The 23973-nt window shown below is 41.7% G+C and overlaps 1 protein-coding gene across 1 annotated transcript in view; it reads right to left on the bottom strand.

The window, feature by feature from the left end:
• The window catches only part of LOC117510665 (RNA-binding protein MEX3B-like), a 54764-nt gene extending 33882 nt beyond the window's left edge, over positions 1-20882 (bottom strand). Inside the window, 1 exon segment of the mRNA XM_034170469.1 lies at positions 20140-20882. Coding sequence (XP_034026360.1) covers positions 20140-20746 — 607 coding nt within the window. The 5' untranslated portion in view covers positions 20747-20882.
• Positions 20883-23973: the final 3091 nt, after the last annotated feature.

The raw sequence follows: 23973 nt of genomic DNA on the forward strand, positions 1-23973 counted from the left end.
CTTATGACAAGAAAAGCAACAGATGGGAAGCCATAACAAATGCCATCACCAATTATATAGCAAAGGAAATGTTGCCAATTCAGGAGGTGGAGAGAGATGGAAATATCTGAACTTGTGATTCATGTTTTTGCATTGTTTGTACTTGAATGCTTGAGTTTTAAGGAAATAAATTAGGGCTGGGGCAATATGTCAATGCAATCAATGCATCGTAAGGAAGTACGGTTGCACTTAGTCAGGACGTCACGGGAACACCAAAGAGCACACTGAAGTCAAAAATCCTCACCCGTGATTATCTAAAGTGTGGGAGGGATTGGTACACAAACCCTCCGTTCGGTACTGCTTTCAGAAACTTGAAAAATTAAGAAAATAAATTGACGCATTCTCACACTCTGCCACTGCATGTGTGCTGTGCCATTCCTCTGTCCCTCAGCAAGCCTGCCTGTGCGGGCTTGTGCAAGTGTGAGAGAAAGCTGCCCGCATATATATACTCAACAAAAATATAAACGCAACACTTTTGGTTTTGCTCCCATTTTGTATGAGATGAACTCAAAGATCTAAAACTTTTTCCACATACACAATATCACCATTTCCCTCAAATATTGTTCACAAACCAGTCTAAATCTGTGATAGTGAGCACTTCTCCTTTGCTGAGATAATCCATCCCACCTCACAGGTGTGCCATATCAAGATGCTGATTAGACACCATGATTAGTGCACAGGTGTGCCTTAGACTGCACACAATAAAAGGCCACTCTGAAAGGTGCAGTTTTATCATACAGCACAATGCCACAGATGTCGCAAGATTTGAGGGAGCGTGCAATTGGCATGCTGACAGCAGGAATGTCAAACAGAGCTGTTGCTCGTGTATTGAATGTTCATTTCTCTACCATAAGCCGTCTCCAAAGGCGTTTCAGAGAATTTGGCAGTACATCCAACCAGCCTCACAACCGCAGACCACGTGTAACCACACCAGCCCAGGACCTCCACATCCAGCATGTTCACCTCCAAGATCGTCTGAGACCAGCCACTCGCACAGCTGCTGAAACAATCGGTTTGCATAACCAAAGAATTTCTGCACAAACTGTCAGAAACCGTCTCAGGGAAGCTCATCTGCATGCTCGTCGTCCTCATCGGGGTCTCGACCTGACTCCAGTTCGTCGTCGTAACCGACTTGAGTGGGCAAATGCTCACATTCGCTGGCGTTTGGCACGTTGGAGAGGTGTTCTCTTCACGGATGAATCCCGGTTCACACTGTTCAGGGCAGATGGCAGACAGCGTGTGTGGTGTCGTGTGAGCAGTTTTCTGATGTTAATGTTGTGGATCGAGTGGCTCATGGTGGCGGTGGGGTTATGGTATGGGCAGGCATCTGTTATGGACGAAGAACACAGGTGCATTTTATTTATGGCATTTTGAATGCACAGAGATACCGTGACGAGATCCTGAGGCCCACTGTTGTGCCATACATCCAAGAACATCACCTCATGTTGCAGCAGGATAATGCACGGCCCCATGTTGCAAGGATCAATTCTTGGAAGCTGAAAATGTCCCAGTTCTTGCATGGCTGGCATACTCACCGGACATGTCACCCATTGAGCATGTTTGGGATGCGGAGTGGACCAACATTCCACAATTGACAACCTGATCAACTCTATGCGAAGGAGATGTGTTGCACTGCATGAGACAAATGGTGGTCACACCAGATACTGACTGGTATCCTCCCCCCCAATAAAACAAAACTGCACCTTTCAGAGTGGCCTTTTATTGTGGACAGTCTAAGGCACACCTGTGCACTTAATCATGGTGTCTAATCAGCATCTTGGTATGGCACACCTGTGAGGTGGGATGGATTATCTCAGCAAAGGAGAAGTGCTCACTATCACAGATTTAGACTGGTTTGTGAACAATATTTGAGGGAAATGGTGACATTGTGTATGTGGAAAAAGTTTTAGATCTTTGAGTTCATCTCATACAAAATGGGAGCAAAACCAAAAGTGTTGCATTTATATTTTTGTTGAGTGTATATATATATATATATATATATATATATATATATATATATATAGCCAAGTGGCCTCTGTGTGTGTGTATAGCTTCAATCACACAAAAACTGGGGAGAGCCAACATTTGCCATTTGGTATGTTTATGTATTTCAAGGATGAAAACTGCGAAAACGGAAAGTTGATATGACAAATATTTTTGGAGAAATCAGCGCAATTTTAGCTAACCAGTAAACAATGGACATTGTGCTGCAATGCACCATGGGAGTTTGAGGTTTTGAAGTTTTATACAGTAGTGTTCAGAATAATAGTAGTGCTATGTGACTAAAAAGATTAATCCAGGTTTTGAGTATATTTCTTATTGTTACATGAGAAACAAGGTACCAGTAGATTCTCACAAATCCAACAAGACCAAGCATTCATTATATGCACACTCCTAAGGCTATGAAATTGGGCTATTAGTAAAAAAAAGTAGAAAAGGGGGTGTTCACAATAATAGTAGCATCTGCTGTTGACGCTACAAACTCAAGACTATTATGTTCAAACTGCTTTTAAAGCAATCCTGTGAATCCCTAAACTAGCATTTAGTTGTATAACCACAGTTTTTCATGATTTCTTCACATCTGCGAGGCATTCATTTTGTTGGTTTGGAACCAAGATTTTGCTCGTTTACTAGTGTGCTTGGGGTCATTGTCTTGTTGAAACACCCATTTCAAGGGCATGTCCTCTTCAGCATAAGGCAACATGACCTCTTCAAGTATTCTGACATATCCAAACTGATCCATGATACCTGGAATGCAATATATAGGCCCAACACCATAGTAGGAGAAACATGCCCATATCATGATGCTTGCACCACCATGCTTCACTGTCTTCACTGTGAACTGTGGCTTGAATTCAGAGTTTGGGGGACGTCTCACAAACTGTCTGCGGCCCTTGGACCTAAAAAGAACAATTTTACTCTCATCAGTCCACAAAATATTCCTCCATTTCTCTTTAGGCCAGTTGATGTGTTCTTTGGCAAAGTGTAACCTCTTCTGCACATCTTTTATTTAACAGAGGGACTTTGCGGGGGATTCTTGCAAATAAATTAGCTTCACACAGGCATCTTCTAACTGTGATAGCACTTACATCATCCTGGAGCTGATCAATGGGTGATCCTTTGCCATTCTGATTATTCTTCTATCCATTTTGATGGTTGTTTTCGTTTTCTTCCACGCGTCTTTTTTTTTTTTTTTTTTTTTTTTTTTTTGGCCATTTTAAAGCATTGGAGATCACTGTAAATGAACAGCCTATAATTTTTTGCACCTGCGTATAGGTTTTCCCCTCTCCAATCAACTTTTTAATCAAACTATACTGTTCTTCTGAACAATGTCTTGAATGTCCCATTTTCCTCAGGCTTTCAAAGAGAGAAGCAAGTTCAACAGGTGCTGGCTTCATCCTTAAATAGGGGACACCTGATTCACACCTGTTTGTTCCACAAAATTGATGAACTCACTGACTGAATGCCACACTACTATTATTGTGAACACCCCCTTTTCTACTTTTTTTTTTAAACTAATAGCCCAATTTCATAGCCTTAAGAGTGTGCATATCATGAATGCTTGGTCTTGCTGGATTTGTGAGAATCTACTGAATCTACTGGTACCTAGTTTCCCATGTAACAATAAGAAATATACTCAAAACCTGGATTAATCTTTTTAGTCACATAGCACTACTATTATTCTGAACACTACTGTATGTTGTTATTGTGGTTCATGTTAGTTTAACAGTGTTGTTCATGTTTATTGTGATTTATTGTGTTTTTGTAGTTCAATTGGTTTAATCAGTTTAGTTAAGTTTTATGTTGCTCTTACAATGAGTGAGTTAAGTCTAATGATGGTTCCATGAGTGAAATGTGTGGTCTTTCTTTCTTTGTCAAATTAAAAGCACCTGCTTACAACAGCTGTGCATGGGTGAGTGTAACTTGGATCACAGACAAACTGGGGAGAGCTAACACTTGCCGTTTGGTATGCTGATGTACTTGGGTCAAGGATGAACGCAGCGAAAACGGAACGCTAACAGGACTAATATTTTCAGAGAAGCTACGGATATTAGCTAACAACACTGAACAATGGATGTTGCTAACTATTTTGTGGACTCGCACGCCATTCCAGCAGAGGGCTTTACGTCATCATTATATTAAAAGTATGAGTGCGGTAAGTGATTTTCTTTAGTAAGTTTAATGTAAGTACATAATATAATTGTAAATATGTTACAAAAAATACATAGATAACACAAACAAGTGAAAACACTTATTTCCATTGTGGTCCATTTAAAAATCAATTGACAAAATAGAAGTAAAAATAAAATAATAATAATAATAATAGTGTGTATGTGATAAGAATCGAAACAATTTATAAATACATTCAGACACCACATGAACATAAACAATTACATAATTATCAGGAAATAAAAGGGTTGAGTTCCTCTTCTAAAAGTTGTTGAGGTCTAAAGGGTTTTAAAAACATTCTGAAATCACACACCCCATTCCAACTCATTATTAGGGATGGGTATTGATAGATGCCATTATCAATTCCGTTTATTGATCCGATTCCTTATCGATTCCCTTATCGATGCCCCTTGTGAATTTTCTGTGTACTAAAAGTAGGCTTTACAGGTTTTCTATGTCAACAAAATTTTAAATTGGTCACTGGATCCTCGATCTCTGGACATAAATACGTAAAAATAAAATCTGTAGTTTTTGTCAAAAGCATTTCATTTCAGACATTTTTGCATGAATGTCACTCCATACCTCTGAGCTGAGCTCAGCCGGCTGCTGCACGTCAGCGCAGGACATCTCATTTTGGGAGAAAAAAAAAAAAAATGTTTTCAGCGATTGTAGTTTTTGTATTACAACGTTTGGAACGAGGTGTCAATTGATTTAAACAGCGTTTTGCTTTGAAGTTATTAATTCCGACTGGACTCTATCGTTCTAACTTGACTCGGCAGAGAGCCGCGCAGCGTTTGGAGCTGCGTGAACAGAACAGAGGACGATTCTCGTTTCTGTCTTGCAACAAGACAGGAGTCCCAGTTAGTGACTTTAATCCTCACAAAAGTGATTCACGATTGACATATTCAGGGATGAAAGTAGTGAAAAACAAACAAAAAAAAAAGCTGTAACCCAAAATTACCCCCAAAGACCACCCGCACGCAAATTTTGAATTCTTGAATATCTGAAATGCAACCTGGGGCTATTCCAGACAATAAACTGCAGTGAGTGCAGCATCCACTTTGGTGAGGAAAAAACCCAACTTTCCTTATTCAAATTCATTCCAGTAGTATTCTGCTCTTACTAGGATGCAGCAGTTTTCCAGCTTAGCAGATAGTTCTGGAGAAAATCACTGAAGAAATTAACAAATGGAAAATATGGTTTGACCAAAACAAATTGTCATTAAACTTAAATAAAACAGGGATGAAGTGGAGGTGTGAGAGTCACTAGGTGTTCACAGGAAACAGTAATTTATTTCTATATTTATTCATGTTCATTGTTAGTTGGTTTTATCTTTTCTGTTGTTTTGTTTTATCAGGTTCTTTTTGTCTCTTTCTCTAAAATTGTATTGTAGCATTATTAGTTATTATTACTATTATTGTTGTTGTTGCTATTATTATTAATATATAAATAAAAATAAATTTAAAAATATTACAGGGCTTGACAATAAGGCAATTTATGCACTGGCCCACAGAGCCAGTAGAATCTGAAAGTTACTGGCCCGGATGAAAATATCACTGGCCCATACTTTCACGCCTGTGCCGAACCGGGGGGTAACTGATAAGAATTTTTTAAATCAACACTCAGACATTAGAATTGGGTTTCCTTAATGTAAAAACACTTGAAAACAAACACAAAATTCTTATACTACATGATAAAAACCTTAAAGTGAGTAAACTTTGAAAAAAATGTCGGTAGGTAACTGATAGGAATTTTTTCAACACTCAGACATTAATACAAAAATAAATTTATTTCTTGACAAAATTAATATGTTAAATTTCATAAACCAAGTTCCCTTCCTAATGTTGTCACCGTGGGGTTTCCACAAGGGCATACTGATTAGACTTTTAAACTGGCGTATGAAATCATACCACATTGTCTACCAGGACATGGTATATTTATACTTACTTGTTAGCATATTCTGGCATGGCCCTACAAGTTCCACAGAAGACAACCTCACTCTCCTCATCACGCTCCAGCTATGGCCGTCTTTTCTTCCAGGAAGTTTGCCAAGTTTTCCTCACCCTTTTCTTCTCATATTCAGCATCAGCAGCCTTCCTCTTCTGTGCTTGTTTTGAGGGTGATAGCTGTTCTTTCCTTTGCTTTCCTGGTTTCTGCCCAGGGGCAGGAGGTTTCAAGAAATTCATAATATTCACTGCGCTCGATCTTGCTTAAGCGAAAATGACGCGTCGATGTTAAAGCGAAATTTGCGCCACATCATAAGATGCGCCTGCAGACGAAGTTTGTCTGCACTTCAGCAATGTTCCCAACATGTCCTGTCTCTGGTAGCAGCCTGTGAGCAGGACGTACGTCTCTTTTGTCCTTTATTTCACAACTATGACAAGAGTTTTTGGAGAAGCAGCAGCCCCACAGCAGCGGGAGCGGAGTTTCTTTTTCTTTTTTATTGTTTACATGTGCGCGCGTGAACGGGACAGTTGGTCCTCAAGTTGGGTCCTGCAGAGGCAGAAGGACCGCTGAAAGCAGCCATCATCCAGACGCAGCTCCTGCAGCAAATAATGATACTGCCTGAATTGGGAACGTCTCATGACGTTTGTCAGCTTTCCACAACAACTCGCTCCGTGTGATCAAGGTCCGTCATGTTAACTTGACTGACAACCGGAGCCGGCAAGCTGAATGGAAGCTCCTCCAATTTGATGACGCACCGGGGCGAATTTTCGCAGCAAAAGCAGAGCGACACACCGGGTGAAGGAGGTGCGTCCGTTGCCACGCGACCCCCGCGAATTTGTAGCATCTGATCGCGCCCGGTGTGAATGCGGCATTAGACTAATAAATCTGCCCAAAGCGATTTTAATTCTTACTGGCCCATACGGACCAGTGAAATATGAACTTCACTGGCCCGTGGTGGCCCGGAACATGTAAAAAAGGCCGCCGGGCCATCGGACCAGTGCTATTGTCGAGCCCAGTATTACAATTTGTAATACATTTGACTCTTTTACGAACGCTGAGCCATTAATTATGACATAGAAACAAATGCACACAAACGTGCTGAGATGCAAACAGCTTAATGCTAACTTTAACATTGAAAACACCATAGACATGCTAACGCGTTAGCATCGGTCCCATTTTTAAGTTATAAAATACATCAACTGTTTCAGAAGACCATAACAGGTCGGTTTAACATAAAAAAGGTAAATATTACACAGACATATGTTCTTTAGGGTTTCAGCGGGGGAAAATTAAGATGAAGCGAAGTAAAACAAAGAATCAACGAAACACCAGATCGAAGCATTGCTTCATTGGTTCAAGGTTCAACTCAAAGCCGCGCTGCAGAAACGGCTGATTAGACCCACTGCAGGGTCTGTAAACAATGTAGAGAAATGATCATTTTCCTGACAAACACCCCCAAAAACAACGGTCACTCTGAAGGACCGATGAGGGAATCGTTAGGCAAAAAGGCTACTGATGTCAGTGGATCGAATCATTTCTTAATGTTACCCGAAAGGAGCCGGTTCCCGATACCCATCCCTAATCATTATACAAGCTTTGCTTAATTTATTACCACCCTTGAAAAATATCAGCTAGCTATTTTATAAACACTACCCAATCTAGAGCCCGTGGATCCCCATGGGCAACACGCGACTATATGGCTTGCAAAAGTATTCAGCCCCTTGGTATTTCACACTTTTTAATTTGTTTCAAATACAAAAAGTAAAGCAGACTTCTCAATATAAACATTTCTAAAATTATCTTCCTAATGCCACGTTCACACCGGGCGCGATCAGACGCTACAAATTCGCGTGGGCCGCCAGGCGACGGACGCGCCTCCTTCGCCCGGTGTGTCGCTCTGCTTGGGAGGACTTTCGCTGCGAAAATTCGCCCCGGTGCGTCATCAAATAGGAGGAGCTTCCATTCCGCTCGCCGGCTCTGGTTGTCAGTCAAGCTAACATGGCGGACCTTGATCACACGGAGCGAGTTGTTGTGAAAAGCTCCCAATACAGAGAGTATCATTATTTGCTGCAGGAGCTGTGTCTGGGTGACGGCCGCTTTCAGCGGTCCTTCCACCTCTGCGGGACCCAGTTTGAGGATCAACTGTCCCGTTCGCGTGCGCACATGTAAACAATTAAAAAAAAAAAAAACTCTGCTGCTTGCTGGAGCTGACTCTTCCCCCAAAAAACTCTGTCATAATTGTGTTTAGAAACCAGTCACCATTTGTTTTATTATACATCTGTGTAGTTAATTAATAAAATAAAAAAAATAATAATAATAATTAATAATAAAAAAAAAGGAAAAAAAAAAGGAAAAAGCTCCGCTCCCCGCTGCTGCAAGTAGGGCTGCTGCTCGCTCCAAACACTCTGTCATAATTGTGTTTAGAAACCAGTCACCATTTGCTTTATACAGGTGTGTAGTTAATAAGTAAAATAATCTCCAGGACGATTCGCGCGCGCACGTAAAATAAAAATAAAAAGAAACTCCGCTCCCCGCTGCTGTGGTGCTGCTGTTCGCTCCAAAAACTCTGTCATGATTGTGAAATAAAGGACAAAAGAGACATAAGTCCTGCTCACAGGCTCCAGATACAGGACATGTTCACATCTTCAGTCAAACTCCAGACATCTCCACGTCACTACATATTCAGTCCCTGATTGGTCATCGCGGCACGACGAGACGAAAAAGTTCAGATTTTTGAACTTGGGGAGGAGGGCAGCGCGACGTGAGGCGACGCACTATCGCGCCACAAACGCGCAAAACGCTTAAAATCGCTTCACTCGCGTCACTTCACTCGCCTCCATCGCGTCGCGCTGAGCGGTTTGGCGACAAAACGCGTCCTTACATAGGGATTACATGGCAACCTGTGGCTGCAGTCGCTCGCGTCGCGCCCGGTGTGAACACGGCATTAGACTTAAACTGAAAGTAATTCTCTACAACTTGATATAAATTAATTAAAAATATAAAAGCCAAGATGATGGGTTACATAAGTAATCAGGCCCTTTGGTATAATACCTGCAAATAATCAATTTAATTGCCAGTTTTCTTCAGACAAGGGACGGATACATGAAAATTCAGTAAGGTATATCTTCTTTTATACATTCCAAATCTAAGGTAGAACTCTACTAGTGTATACTAAGGTACATCTAAATATCGATGAAAAAAAGAGCCACTTAGGTGCCTGGTCTTGAGAACCAGGGATGGTAGGTTGCAAAGCTTTTTTCATCCCATGGGAACTCTCTCCACCCATCTAAGCAGCTCAAGAATATGGACAGCATGTATACAAGTGATGTTTACACAATCGGGGTAGTAAACAACATATACAAGAAATACAGTTACTACATAATATTATAGGAGTTGACTCCTGAAACCTAAATGTTCATAAAGGAGAAGATTGTCGTATACATCTACCTAGTCTGTAGACTTGTTGTAAAACTAAATTATAACTAGTAGGCTAAGTTATAAATATGATTATGTTATTATAGAAACAGAAGCTATTATGTAATATGTTTTAGGTTTCTATATAAAGTTCACCCTACTAGCTTACTATAGGAAGACAAATTCCATACTCTACATGCTTTCTAATGGAAACCCCAAACTTAGATACTGTCTATTGATATCTATTAAAGAACCCATAAACAGAAGAACCATTAAAAATCTACACCATGTAAAATAAAGGGGCAAATCTCGAAAGTAGGCTAACTATAGCCAGATGAACTACCGTTAATTTGCCAACCATACCTTGCTAGCCATCAAAGTTAAACAAAGCCGATAACTGGCGTATAAAGCACAATAACGTTGTTTCACCCTACAATAACGGTCGTAACAACAAATATATATAACAACAATTGTAAACAAAACTGTGTATTAACTGGGGTGAGAGAAAAAAAAAATTCTAAATATGAATGCTTCATTTTAGACTACATTTATCAGCTGGGTTTGTAAAAGTTACCACTTTTTTCCAGCAGAGGGCGAAATGCTTTTCTTCAAGACTCGACCTGGCAATGCAAAGTCACAGCCGTCTGAGTGGGGGGGGGGAGAAAAAAAAAAAACTTAAATTGAAAGCGGAGAATGGCAGACATCATACTCCGTGGCCCGGGGATAAACCATCACATTTTGGATTTTTTTTTGCTTTTAAGGAAAAAGCAGAACTAGACATGCTGAACGCCATTTAAAAAATCTGTAATGCATGTTGTGTACTGCGGAAATACAACAAACCTCAATGCCCACCTAGCAAGGCACCATCCTGAAGTAAATGCAGAGCTTCCAGCCAAACGTCCTGCAGCAGCAAGCCAGTAGACACTGAAACGAGCATTTTCCAATCTACCCAGCAGTTCTGACAAAGCGAAACGCATCACAAAATCAATCACGGACTTTATTTGCAAAGACCTGCAGCCTTATAGTGTTGTGGAAAATACGAGTTTCAGGAACATGCTACACACGCTAGAGCCGAGGTACATGATACCTTCAAGAAAATATTTCTCTGAAACAAAAGGCTCACATTTGAGTTTTCAGGTGCTCTGTTTGTGAAATTTGTTTTTTTACTGCACTGATTGAGAAGAACAGTTAAGCTACAAAAGTAAATATTTTTGTTTGTGTATTATACATTTTATTTACTACTTTTGAAGTCTAGGGTTTTAAAGGAACACTTTTCAAATTCAATTTAATAAAGTTAAAGGCTCACATTTGAGTTTTCAGGTGCGCAGGTTCAGGTGCTGTTTGTGAATTTTTTTTTTTTTTTTTTACAGCACTGACTGAGCAGAACAGTTAAATAAGCTGCTAAATAAATATTAAAAACAGATTCACATGTGATCGATACATCGGGATGAATGTGAGGCATTATTTGTAAAGCGCTTTGAGCGTCTGATGCAGATGGAAAAGAACAATATAAAAGCAGTCCATTTACCATTACTGGCTCAAAAAATGACTTGAGTAAAAGTAAAAAAAACAATTTTATATAAGGAACATGAAAAGTGCTCATGAACGGGGGGCCAGCACCCACATTCCACCCCTGTAAAAACTAGGGGTGTAACGATTCATCTACTACATCGATGTACTGATTTATATTCTTATGCTCCAACTACATCGATCTGTGCTCGGCAAGTTGGCCTTCTGGATAACATATCGATCTAATATTGTTTTAAAAGATAATCAATCGACTGTATCGACACTAGGAAATAAGGCATTGGATTTAGGCACTGCAGATATATGGATTTGTTTTGTTAGCACTTTTCATGATGAAGACATTAAATGTTACTTGATTCAGTCTGCCTGTCTGTGACGTCATCCCCATGTGCCAGCAAACAACAAAACATAGCATGGTGGATGGCAGAGGAGAAGCCAGTGAGCGAAAAATTATCAAACCACCATTGTGGTCCAGTGTGTGAAAACACAATGGCTTTTGCAAAGACACAGATGTTCTAAGTAAGTCGCTTGCTGTTTGTAAGATATGTAAAGGTCACGTAAAATACCACGGCAACAGGACAAATCTCTCCAACCACCTACTAAGGTGCCATGGGATTTCACACAACGCTGAACAAGAAGCAATAACGACAGATGGCTGGACATCATGCTCAAATCAAGGGTATGTGACAATTACCTCATCACATTGATCCGGAGTGGAAAATGGAGACCTTTGTTCAGCAAGACAGAGTTTTAAATGAAGTCCATACTGGTAAAAATATCGGTGTGTTACTGTGTGAAGTCTGCACGGAGTGAAAAATCGGACAAAAATCCTGCCATTCTCACAGATAATGCCAGGAACATGATTGCAGCTGGTGCAGAAGCCCAGTTCAATCCACAGATTTCCTGGTTTGTACAACTATCCAGGTATTTATTTCACAGTCACACTGGTTAAATTTTTGGCTAATTACTGAATTGATTTCAAGTCACTGAATCATTTCAGATCATATCGTTCTAACTGAACCAACATCGTCCTTGAATCATATCGGCAATGATGAACGAATCGTTACACCCGCAGTCAGGGCTGTGAAATGAAAATTGTAAAATCCGAGGAAAATTTGCAGGAGGTCTGGGGGGTGCAGCTCCCCAGGAGCCGGGGTCTAGGGCCAGAAACGAAATTAAGTTTTCATCTACTGATACATTTTCAACATCTCCTGGAAGAACAAATCTCAAAATTAGTGCATTTGACCCTTCAATGATCATGTTGAAATAACAGAATATAACATGGAAGTAGAACCTGGTATGATTTTAATTGTAAACCAAATTATGCATTAACTCAGAACATTTAAACTACATGAAATTGATGAAGACTGAAAAGACTGTTAAACCATGTCAAAAACCACAGCTAAAGCTTGTAGAATATTTAAAAAATCATGGTAAAATATCAATAACATACCTTATAGTAAAAAAGCCACACGTGTAAATTCCTGTAAATCCACTCAAAGCCACATTAATGTAGACTTTTTTCCCCATGAAAAAAAGTCTTCATTAATAAAAACTAATTTACATTGTTGTGTAAATTCATGTAGCCTAAATTCATTCAAAGCCACAATGTCTTACCAGTTCGCTTTTCCCGTTTATCTTTCAGGTGTGTTCATGAAGTCAGCAACAATTCCACAGATTCTTGTCCTTATCAGGCTTTTTCAAACCGTCTTTCTCGCCATCTTTGCTCTGTCTGATGTCGCTCTGTGACACAGACATGCTGCAAAATTCTTCTCTTAAAAACTTGAAAGTTCTACGAGTGTGCGATGTCCACATGCTACATTTAGCTAAGCTTCGCACAGGAGCCACACCGTGTCACCGCAGCAACCAACCAGTCCCGCTTTCCGACAACTGTTGTAACAGCCAGGCTTTGAGTGGCATTTTTCCTCCGCGAATCTCCACGGATCCAAGGAATGATTTGTATCTGTAACACACAGATCAGTGTCCGCGGACTTAGAAAACTTGCATGATGACATTAAAAAAAAAAAGAACGCTTTGCGATAAGCATTTTAAAAACTCAGTAACAATCACGATTAAAGAGTACAACACTAACAACCCCCCCACCCAGCAGAGTTTTCACAGTCCTGCGCATTAAAAACATTTACTAGTTACATTTATTTTCCTCAACAAAGCCGGCCAAATTCCACATTAAATTTCTGCTTGACATCTGTTGAACAGATGACGACATTCACACAGGTCTACTGTGTCAGTTACAGGGTTGGGTATCGAGAACTGGTTCTTTTTGAGAATCATTAAGAAATGAGTCGATCCACCGACATCAATAACCTTTTTGCTTAACACTACGTTGATTGCAGACCCTGCAGCAGCTCTACTTGAAGCTTGAACCAACAAAGTAGGGCTAAAACGATTAGTCAAGTAACTCGAATAATTCGATTACAAAAAATATTCAAGGCAAATTCTGTGCTTCAAATCTCCATTTAACGTTGTAGTACATATGCCAGGCCTTGTGTGTGGCAGTGTAACATCCCCAGAAAAAAAAAAAACAGAAGACTAGAGCATGTGCATAAACCATGTGAAAGCTAATCAATGTAGCACCAAAAGCTGCAGCTTTCCAATGCAACAGAGTAAAATAAGTAAGCATTAAACAACAAGAAGCTGTGCATTATACGGTTTGAATGCACGACGCGGAGTGTTACTGTTTGAATGCATGGCTTCGAGTTGTTTAATCCGCTTATACCAAGGTCCCACACAGTGAGCTAACACACAAATATTTATTTAAGTTAACAGAACTTGATAAAAATGTGTGAGTATTTGGGACTATTTTATGTTTTGTGTCTGATGCGCTTACTGAGTCTGCGGGCTCGCGCCGCAGCGGGCCACTCACACCTCCCCTCCTCTCTGCTGTGTCGCACTGTGACAAACAGGTCAAGAAACTACGCTCGCTGTTTTGATGCGGAGCGCTCGGCCACCCGAAAGGACAGAACCGTTCTCTCCTTCTTTCCCGTCTTCAATCTTGTCCAGTTCGTCCGATGTTAAATCTTTACGCCGTTGCTTCTGCTGTTCTTCTCATTTGCTCTCCTCCTCTTTCCATTCCTCAAACATTTTTTTTTTTTTGGCCAACAATACAAGGTCTGTACATAAAGTATCATATTTTTTTTATTTTTATTTTTTTAACTATATGGATTTGATTCATATGTTTTCACGTCAGACAAGCTTGAACCCTTGTGCGCATGCGTGAGTTTTTCCACGCCTGTAGGTGACATCATTCGCCTGTGAGCACGCCTTGTGGAAGGAGTGGTCCCGCCCCGTCGTCGGATTTTCATTGTCTTTAAGGACCCCTTTAAGGGTCGCCGAGCGTCCAAACTTGTCCTCTGACACGCCGAAATGGAGGTGTTCCTTTGTCTCGCTTCCAAAGTGAATCGGTCGTGACGCTCGGTCGTGACGCGCGAAGCCTCCGCGCGGCTTTCCATGACAAAATCTCTTGTTAAAAGTGAAATCTGCCGGAAAATGGCTGATGTCCAGCTCTTGTGATAACCAGAGAAAGAGCACACGATGGTCTCGTATCCACAGAGCCATCAGCTCAGAAATGGTCCGGTGGCTTGTGCCGTGTCGTCGCAGCTCGGAGCGCGGCACGCTGAGCGTCCTTAAAGGGGTCCTTAAAGCTGTACTAACAGACCTTATTCTCTGTGAAGCCCGTAAAATTTTCACCGAAAGCCAGATAAATTTTTCAAATAGTTTCCAGGTGCCAGTCTCTAACAGCTTCTGAAAAAATTCTGATGGAAAAAAACCCCCAAATCATTCCACCATTTCCAGACAATGAAAATCCGACAACGGGGCGGGACCACTCCTTCCACAAGGCGTGCTCACAGGTGAATGACATCACCGACAGGCGTGGAAAAACTCACACATGCGCACAAGGGTTCAAGCATGTCTGACATAAAAACATACGAATCAAATCCATATAGTTTAAAAAAAATAAAAAGGTACGATACTTTATGGAAGACCTCGTATTAAAATTCACTTGGAAATCCATGTTTTATTGTGTTTCTGTCATTCACTTGTCAAAACACAGCTGATCTGCACCAACTGATTTGTGCGTTGCTATGGTGACAACCAGAGCGGAGTGATTATAACAGTGACTTAACTCACCGAACTACGTGTGCGTATACACAAAAATAATGCACGCCAGTTAGACATGGAATTCTCACTGACCATGGTATAAAGCCTTTTAAGACAAAGACGGTCCACGTTTATCATCTGAACTAACTTACTGCGCATTTAAAGCGAAGCAGTGTGTTTGTCAGTTTTTAAAAAACACTCAGTTTGATCCTCTACCTCAGGGGTGGCCAAGTTCGGTCCTCAAGAGCCACATTCCTGACACTCTTAGTTGTCTCCCTGCTCCAACACACCTGAATCCAATGAAAGGCTCATTAAAAGTCTGCTAACGAGTCTTTCATTGGATTCAGGTGTGTTGGAGCAGGGAGACAACCAAGAGTGTCAGGAATGTGGTTCTCGAGGACCGAACTTGGCCACCCCTGCTCTACCTGCTCTCCGCTCTACGTGGGGAGTGACTTTTGACCCAACAGCCGAGTACCCACAGTCAAAGTTTGCTGTTTGCCCGGCGGCCGGCTGCTGTCTCTCTCTGCCTGGTGTGAGGGCCACAACACTCCTCTCACACCGGGCGAGTCACAAGTATGTCCCCGGCCACACTGACAAACGGTCTCTGAAAGAAGATCCTCTCAGCAGAAGTCCACTCTTTATTCTGTGTTTTGCTCAGACTCGCACTGAGTGTCTCGTTTTTTAATTTTCACTTTTTGGGCAACACACAATGCTTCACAAACACGGTATCTTAAATAAAATGAAAAAAAAAAAAATTGACTGAGGCCTGCATGTTCAACCTCCAGCTGAAATGCATCTGCTGAATCGCAGGGGAAAAGAAAAAAAAAAAAAAAAAAACCCTCATTAACCCTCCTTGTAGGTTTTGCCTCCTTAACCCACAAGGAGGGTTAAGGAAGCAAAACACCTTCTTGATATCTTTATCATGAATATCAGAGATTCAGAGGAACACAATACAACAAGTTTCACTGAAATCCATAGGGGGCGCACCAAGATATGGCCAAATGAAAATCGCCAAATATGGCGTTATTAACATAAAGAGCGCCACCTATGCAAAAGCACCCTAACTAAGCCACCGCCATTTATGCAAATTTGAAAAGAACTTGTCCAAGTGTATCCAAATATGCATAAATGAGCAAGGCTTATTCAGGGCGCAGGCCCTGGGAGGGTCCCAAATGTAGCCCAAAATGCCAAAAGTTATGACTTGAAGCGCCACCTATAGGCAGCGCTCTCAGTTAGCCTTGAAAAATATAACGCTAAATGGGACAACTCCATCCATACATTCATATACCATAAGACCAATGATGCTTACTGAAGGTGCACAAAGATATTCAAAGGTCAAAATCCACATTTTGACTATGTCACTGTTTTGGCCCCTTTAACCCGTACCCTAAAAAAGGCAGTAATTTTCCCCCTGAAGGGATTTTTGGATAAAAAATAATAATTTTTGTCTGTTTGGACAATACATCTTCCCCTAAAAAAAACTTCAGTGGCCTACTGAAACATGATATATCACCACCCATTTGAAAATTAGATTTCGACACTCTGTCTGAAAGGAAATGCTTTTGACAAAAACTACAGATTTTATTTCTATTTATGTCCAGAGATCAAAGATCCACCATGTACAGTTTATGTCCAGAGATCAAGGATCTAGTGACCAATTTCATATTTACAGTGGGGAAAATAAGTATTTGACCCTGTCAGTTTTACAGGTTTTCCCACCTACAAAGAATGGAGAGGTCTGTAATTTTTATCGTAGGTACACTACAACTGTGAGAGACAGAATCTAAAAAAAAAAAAAAAAAATCCAGTTGTATGATTTTTTTTAAATAATTAATTTGCATTTTATTGCATAAAATAAGTATTTGACCCCCTACCAACCAGCAAGAATTCTGGCTCACACAGACCTGTTCATTTTTCTTTAAGAAGCGCTCTTATTCTGTACTCTTTACCTGTATTAATTGCACCTGTTTGAACTTGTTATCTGTATAAAAGACACCTGTTTACACAATCAATCACACTCAAACCTGTCCACCATAGCCAAGACCAAAGAGCTGTCTCAAAGACACCAGGGACAAAACTGGAAACCTGCACAAGGCTGGGATGGACTACAGGACAACAGGCAAGCAGCTTGGTAGAAGACAACTGTTATGATTATTTATTAGAAAGTGGAAGAAACACAAGATGACTGTCAATCTCCCTCGGTCTGGGATTCCATGCAAGATCTCACTTTGTGGGGTAAGGATGATCTACACAGGAGGACCTGGTCAATGACCTGAAGAGAGCTGGGACCACAGTCAAAGATTACATTTGTAACACATGATGCTGTCATGTTTTAAAATCCTGCAGAGCATCAAGGTCCCCCTGCTCAAGCCAGCACATGTCCAGGCCCGCTTGAAGTTCACCAGTGACCATCTGTATGATCCAGAGGAGGCATGGGAGAAGGTCATGTGGTCAGATGAGACCAAAATAGAGCTTTTTGGAATCAACTCCACTTACCATGTTTAGAGGATGAGAACAACCCCAAGAAAACCATCCCAACCGTGAAGCATGGGGGTGGAAGCATCATACTCTGGGGGTGCTCTTCTGCAAAGGGAACAGGACGACTGCACCGTATTGAAGGGAGGATGAATGGGGTCATGTATTGCGAGATTTTGGCAAACAACCTCCTTCCCTCAGTAAGAGCATTGAAGATGGGTCATGGCTGGGTCTTCCAGCATGACAATGACCCCAAACACACAGCCAGGGCAACTAAGGAGGGGCTCCGTAAGAAGCATTTCAAGGTCCTGGAGTGACCTGGCCAGTCTCCAGACCTGAACTCAATAGAAAATCTTTGGAGGGAGCTGAAACTCCAAACCTGAAAGATTTGGAGAACATCTGTATGGAGGAGAGGACCAAAATCCCTGTTGCAGTGTGTGAAAACTTGGTCAAGAACTACAGGAAACGTCTGACCTCTGTAATGGCAGACAAATGTTTCTGTACCAATTGTTAAGCTGTTTTTCTAAGGGGTCAAATACTTATTTTATGCAATAAAATGCAAATTAATTATTTAAAAATCATACAATGTAATTTACTGGATTTTTTTTTTTTTAGATTCTGTCTCTCACAGTTGATGTTACAGACCTCTACATTCTTTGTAGGTGGGAAAACCTGCAAAACTGACAGGGGGTTAAATACTTATTTTCCCCACTGTAGTTTAAGACTCAAAATGTTATTGACATAGAAAACCTGTAAAGCCCCCTTTAGTACACAGAAAATTCACAAGAGGTATTGCTAAGGGAACCGATAAAGAATCGGATCGATAAGCGGGATTGATATCAATAAAACCTTATCAATACCCATCCCTAGTCAGTTGTCAACCATAACATTAGTTACAGTGTTTTTACTTGATTTAACAAAATACGTCAGTGGGAACACCCATGTTTTATCATCAGCAGGATTGTATGCGTCGGAGTCACTACATTTGCCATGGAATTACATCAAAATATTTAGATTTTGTGTCAAATGAATAGTTACTTAGGGAGACTAAGATGAGGGGTATCACTTGGATTGCAATGACATTCTGGTTACGTGGTGCATTTCTCTGTATTATCCGGCACAAGGGTACCTCACTGTTGAGGACCCAAGTGTTTGGGGACAGACAAGTGAGATGGCCACTTCTCACCTGGCAGACAGATGGACACTTTCTAGAAGTGAGGAAGGATGTACCAGGTGTCTGGCTGGGTGACTGCCAACCCAAAACACAAGGAAATTCCATAGTGTGGTGGATGCAGCAATGTGTGGCCCCAGCACATGCTCAGACTTGACGTGACTCCCAAAATGCTTTACCAGTAATTAATTTTACTTAATAAACACAATTTATGATATAACACAGAAATTACTTTGTGATAACTAGATTTCAACACAGCATAAATTCCATCAATCTTATGAAAAACCAAAAGAGGACTCCACCTTTAAATGATGTTGTGGATGCAAAAATTGAACTTGGATACACATCATCCCATTTCTACAACTCATTAATAAAAGATCAAGCAAATCCACTTTCAGCATGCAGTCAGTAATGCATTTTAAAACTTAGATCGCTTATAAATTAAATATTCCTTTCAGCTGTGGCTCGTCCAGCATCATTACCAGAACCATTTCCTCTTATCCTCCACACTGCAGTGTGCGGACCCCCACACACACCCCCCATCCCCAAACTGGATCCAAACCAGACATAACACCCTCACAACGACATTATCCTATAGACTCTGTGGGTGGAGAGAGGCGCAAAAGTACAGTGGATGTCGTTTGTGTCTTTCTGAATTCTGAAACGATGTTCGTGGTTCAAATATAAAGCTGATGTGGCAAAGTAATGGTGCTCATGCTCTCCATCCACACAAAGCCCAGGGAGGTTTTAGCAAGCAACGGCTATGCTCTTACTCGTCTTTCCCCATAGAATGAGAACACAAACACCGGCATTGTGACTAAAATAACACACACTGGACTCTTTGATAAAACATGTGATGTAAACTTTAGTTCAGAAGGTTATTGGGTTGACCCAGTTAGGAGGGGCACACTGTGGTAGCTAACACATGAGCTAACTGTGCTAACTCGCATTAACGGTTATGCTAAACATATTGTTGAGGGTGAACTAAAACTACGGGTATTGTTTTTTTTTTTTTACTTTAACCGATTTACAGTCGTATTTCTTGTATACAATGTTATTTAACAGCAGTTAGCCAGGGTGAGTGCTGAAGGCAGCGTGAGCTCATTTGAGCGGATGACAACAATAAGATATCAGCTCGCCCTTTTTTAAACTAACTTTATTCTCACTACATGTCGCTTTAATTTAGAATCATTTGACATGATTTTTTCCCCCCTGTACTCGTGGCTTTTTGGTTTTGGTTTTGGCTTTGGTGTAAAATAAACCGTCCTCGGACTCACCCTGCCTGCCCACGATCTCGGCGACGTGCTCGGAGCTTGGCACGGCCACGCACTCGGTCGTGTTGACACTCTTTCGCCGAGTCAACAGCGAGGACCCGGCCTCATAACTCGGGTCTCCATACAAGCCCGACGGCAGCATTGTCATGTCGCTGGCCGCCGGCAGGGCGCCGCCACACACACCGGCATCGTCCTGCTCGTCGTCGGTGAACAACAAGACCGCCTCGACCGGCGGCGGTTCCATTCCAGGCGGCAACGCGGAACCAGCCGATCCCGACGACAGGCGCTGCTGGCGGTGGGCCTGTACTAGCAACGAGCCACCGGTGCGGTCGGCGTCGGCGTCTTGCTCCTGGTCTTCAGGCGCTGCGGTCTCTTCTCCCGAGGGCGGCCGATGGAGTGGCTTTAAGTTTAGTACCGTACCCAGGAGGCTGAAACGGGAGACCGGTGGCAATTGGTGGTGAAAGGGGAGGCTCTCGGTTGTTTGTTCGGGGCTCTGACTTTGGACGCCGTGGTGCTCGTCGAGGCCCATACCGGCGAAAGCATGCACTAGCGGCGGTGGGACCTCAGAGTCTCCCTCGTCTGCATCCAGCAAAGACGTGCTGCTAGGCATGGTGCCAACCTGTCGCAATGTTGTCGTGAATTACTATATTTTGCGAAGGAAAACTAATGACTCGAATCCGTTTTGGTTTACAAAAAATATAAAAGCCACGAGCGCCTCCTCGTTGAAATGTGGAGCTTTTGTTTTGTCCTGCAAGTTCTCCATACGGCGTTGCCAGATATTTCCGGAGAAACAAGCTTTTTCCGTAGTAAACAAGCCAGGGCAAAGCGACGACATAATAAAATTACTACTAGAACATTGCCTTTAAATGTTATTATAGGTATGCTCAAGAATAAATATGAGTATATAATGTAATACATATGTAATAATAATAATAATAATAATACGCAATCTTGCCTTTGGAAATCAAGCCAAAAACAAGCATCATTCACCACTTCTGCCACTTACTGGGGGTCTGGATGGTTGTAGCAGACTAAAGTCCCTCGCATGTTTGTGGCATTCAGAGGTGCATGTAGCACTCACAGTCCAACTCACCAGAGACGCGTCACACAGAGCCACATGGTTGCCGGTGTGGCTGACTGAACGGTCCCCCCTAAGAATCCCCCCGCCTTCACTGTGCATGCTTCATTTCAGAGCGTCAGCAGCAATTCACTGATTATCTCCTCGTTTCTGTTTCAAACTGCACTCCAGTCATCATCGATCTCGCCTTTGATGCAATCAGAACTGTTAGCGGTGTTAAAACTCAAAATCACCTTGTTAGGAGCTGAGAGTGTACTGGAGACAATACTGAAAGTTAGCGGTTAGCTGTAGCTTCCGATAAATTTTTTGGCGGTTTATCAGTTTAGCGTTATAAAAGATGACTTTTCAGTTAGCTGAGCGGTTATCGAAGCTAACTTTTTGGTTAGCTGTGCCCACCACTGATGTCATGCTCTATGTGACCCCCAACTTATAAACAAAACTTGAAGATAATGAAAAATCCTCCATTTGGTGCAACTGTCCCCTGACACAATTTCAATTTCCACATTATCTGTGCAACCTCTGCATTAACAGGAGTTTATACAAATTGCTGAAACGCACTTATAGTATACATACCTGGCAACAGAAGTCTATTTTTTTGTAAGGTTCAAGTCACGTGAGGATGGTTCTCGTTTCTGGTACATCTCATGCGCGTGGCCGCGTGCTTGTTGGGCGGATGAGTACCACACCGGTTTCCACCCGAGTCGGCCAAAAACACTGGACAGGTTTATGTTCGTTTGTTAAGGGATAGACAATTTACAAAATATCGAATATTTCAAAATAAAAATAAGTAAGTGAAACGAGACTGATCTACTTCCAGCTGAGTGAAGCAAAACAGTCCAGAGGAGGGCAGAAGAAACACAAGGCCAGACTGAACTGCGCCATCAGCTGGAAGACCTGAAGAGCATGCCAGCTGTCAAGCAATGATCCACACTGGAGTGGAAGTATTTGAAAAACAAAATGCCGACAAACAACACAGAAAAGAGAGAGGAAGGAGAGATAGCAATATCCTGATCGGCAGACTCTTCCTGCAACAACCACGTGCACCGTTTGTCAGAAACTGTGCATCAAGACTGTTCAGCCATTGCCAGGTCCACCTTCCTGTCCTGGAATCAATCAAGAGAAAATCTTCCTCACTGCCGAGGAATTGCCACAATGACGATGAAATGTACAGAACAAATTGTAGGTGGTCATGTCAAATTCATATCAGAATAGCTTTTATTTGCCAAGTAGTCACAGAATACAAGGAATTAGACTTCGGTTCAAACTGCACTCTCTCTGTAGGCATGTATAAATATACACTAAACACAATAATAATGTGCAAGAAGAGAAAAGAAAAAAAAAGGATGTGTGAGACATACAACAGATTGAAGTTAAACTGTACATGAGGTAGATGAATTAGTGAGTTTTTGTCTGGTTAAGTTGTTCATCAGTGTGATGGCCTGTGGAAAGAAACTGTTTCTGTATCTCCATGTTTTGACGTACAGAGCTCTGTAACATCAACCAGAGAGGAGGAGTTTAAACAGTGTGTGTCCAGGGTGTGAGGGGTCTGCAGAGATGTTACCAGCTCACCTCCATGTTCTGGACCGGTATAAGTCTGGATGGAGGGCAGGCTGGCTCTGATGATTTTTTCTGCAGACCTGACAGTTCGTTGAAGTCTGTGCCTGTCGTATTTGGAGGCAGAGGGAAACCAAACAGAGATGGAGATGCACAGGACAGACTGGATGATGGATGTGTAGAAGATGCTGAGCAGTTCCTGGGGCAGGTTGAACTTCCTGAGCTGTCTGAGGAAGTACATCCTCTGCTGTGCATTTTTCCTGATATAGTCTATGTGGGAGGTCCTGATTCCTCACCTTTCTTACCATCATTGATACGCCACGAGGTGGGATCTTGCATGGAGCCCCAGTCCGAGGGAGATTGACAGTCATGTTTAGCTTCTTCCATCTTCTAATATTTGCTCCAACAGTTGATCTTTTTTCACCAAGCTGCTTGGCAATTGCCCCGTAGCCCTTTGTGGAGGTCTACAATTTTATCTCTGGTGTCTTTGGACAGCTCTTTGGTCTTAGCCATGTTAGTAGTTGGAGTCTTACTGATTGTGTGGGGTGGACAGGTGTCTTTATGCACCTCAAATAGGTGCTTCTAATTTGGAATAATGAGTGGAGGTGGACTTTTTAGAGGCGGACTAACAGGTCTTTGAGGGCCAGAATTTCTGCTGATTGGCAGGTGTTGAAATACTTAAATACTTATTTGCAGCAGTAACATGCAAATAAATTATTAAAAAATCATACATTGTGAATTCCAGATTTTTATTTTTTTTTTTAGATTATGTCTCTCACAGTGGACATGCACCTAAGATAAAAATTTCAGACCCCTCCATGATTTCTAAGTGGGAGAACTTGCAAAATCACAGGGTGTTCAAATACTTATTTTCCTCACTGTATCTTTGGATAGTTTTACCCATTCCTCTTTGCAGCACCTCTCAAACTCAATCAGGTTGGATGGGGAGCGTAGGTGCACAGCCATTTTCAGATCTCTCCAGAGATGTTCAATTAGATTCAAATCTGGACTCTGGCTGGGCCACTCAAGGACATTCACAGAGTTGTCCTAAAGCCACTCCTTTGATATTTTGGCTGTGTGCTTAGGGTCATTGTCCTGCTGAAAGATGACCCGTTGCCCCAGTCTGAGGTCAAGAGGGCTCTGGAGCAGGTTTTCATCCAGGATGTCTCTGTACATTGCTGCATTCATCTTTCCCTCAGTCCTGA

The sequence above is a fragment of the Thalassophryne amazonica genome, chromosome 5 (genome assembly GCF_902500255.1).
Source record: "Thalassophryne amazonica chromosome 5, fThaAma1.1, whole genome shotgun sequence".
NCBI classification, from domain to species: domain Eukaryota; kingdom Metazoa; phylum Chordata; class Actinopteri; order Batrachoidiformes; family Batrachoididae; genus Thalassophryne; species Thalassophryne amazonica.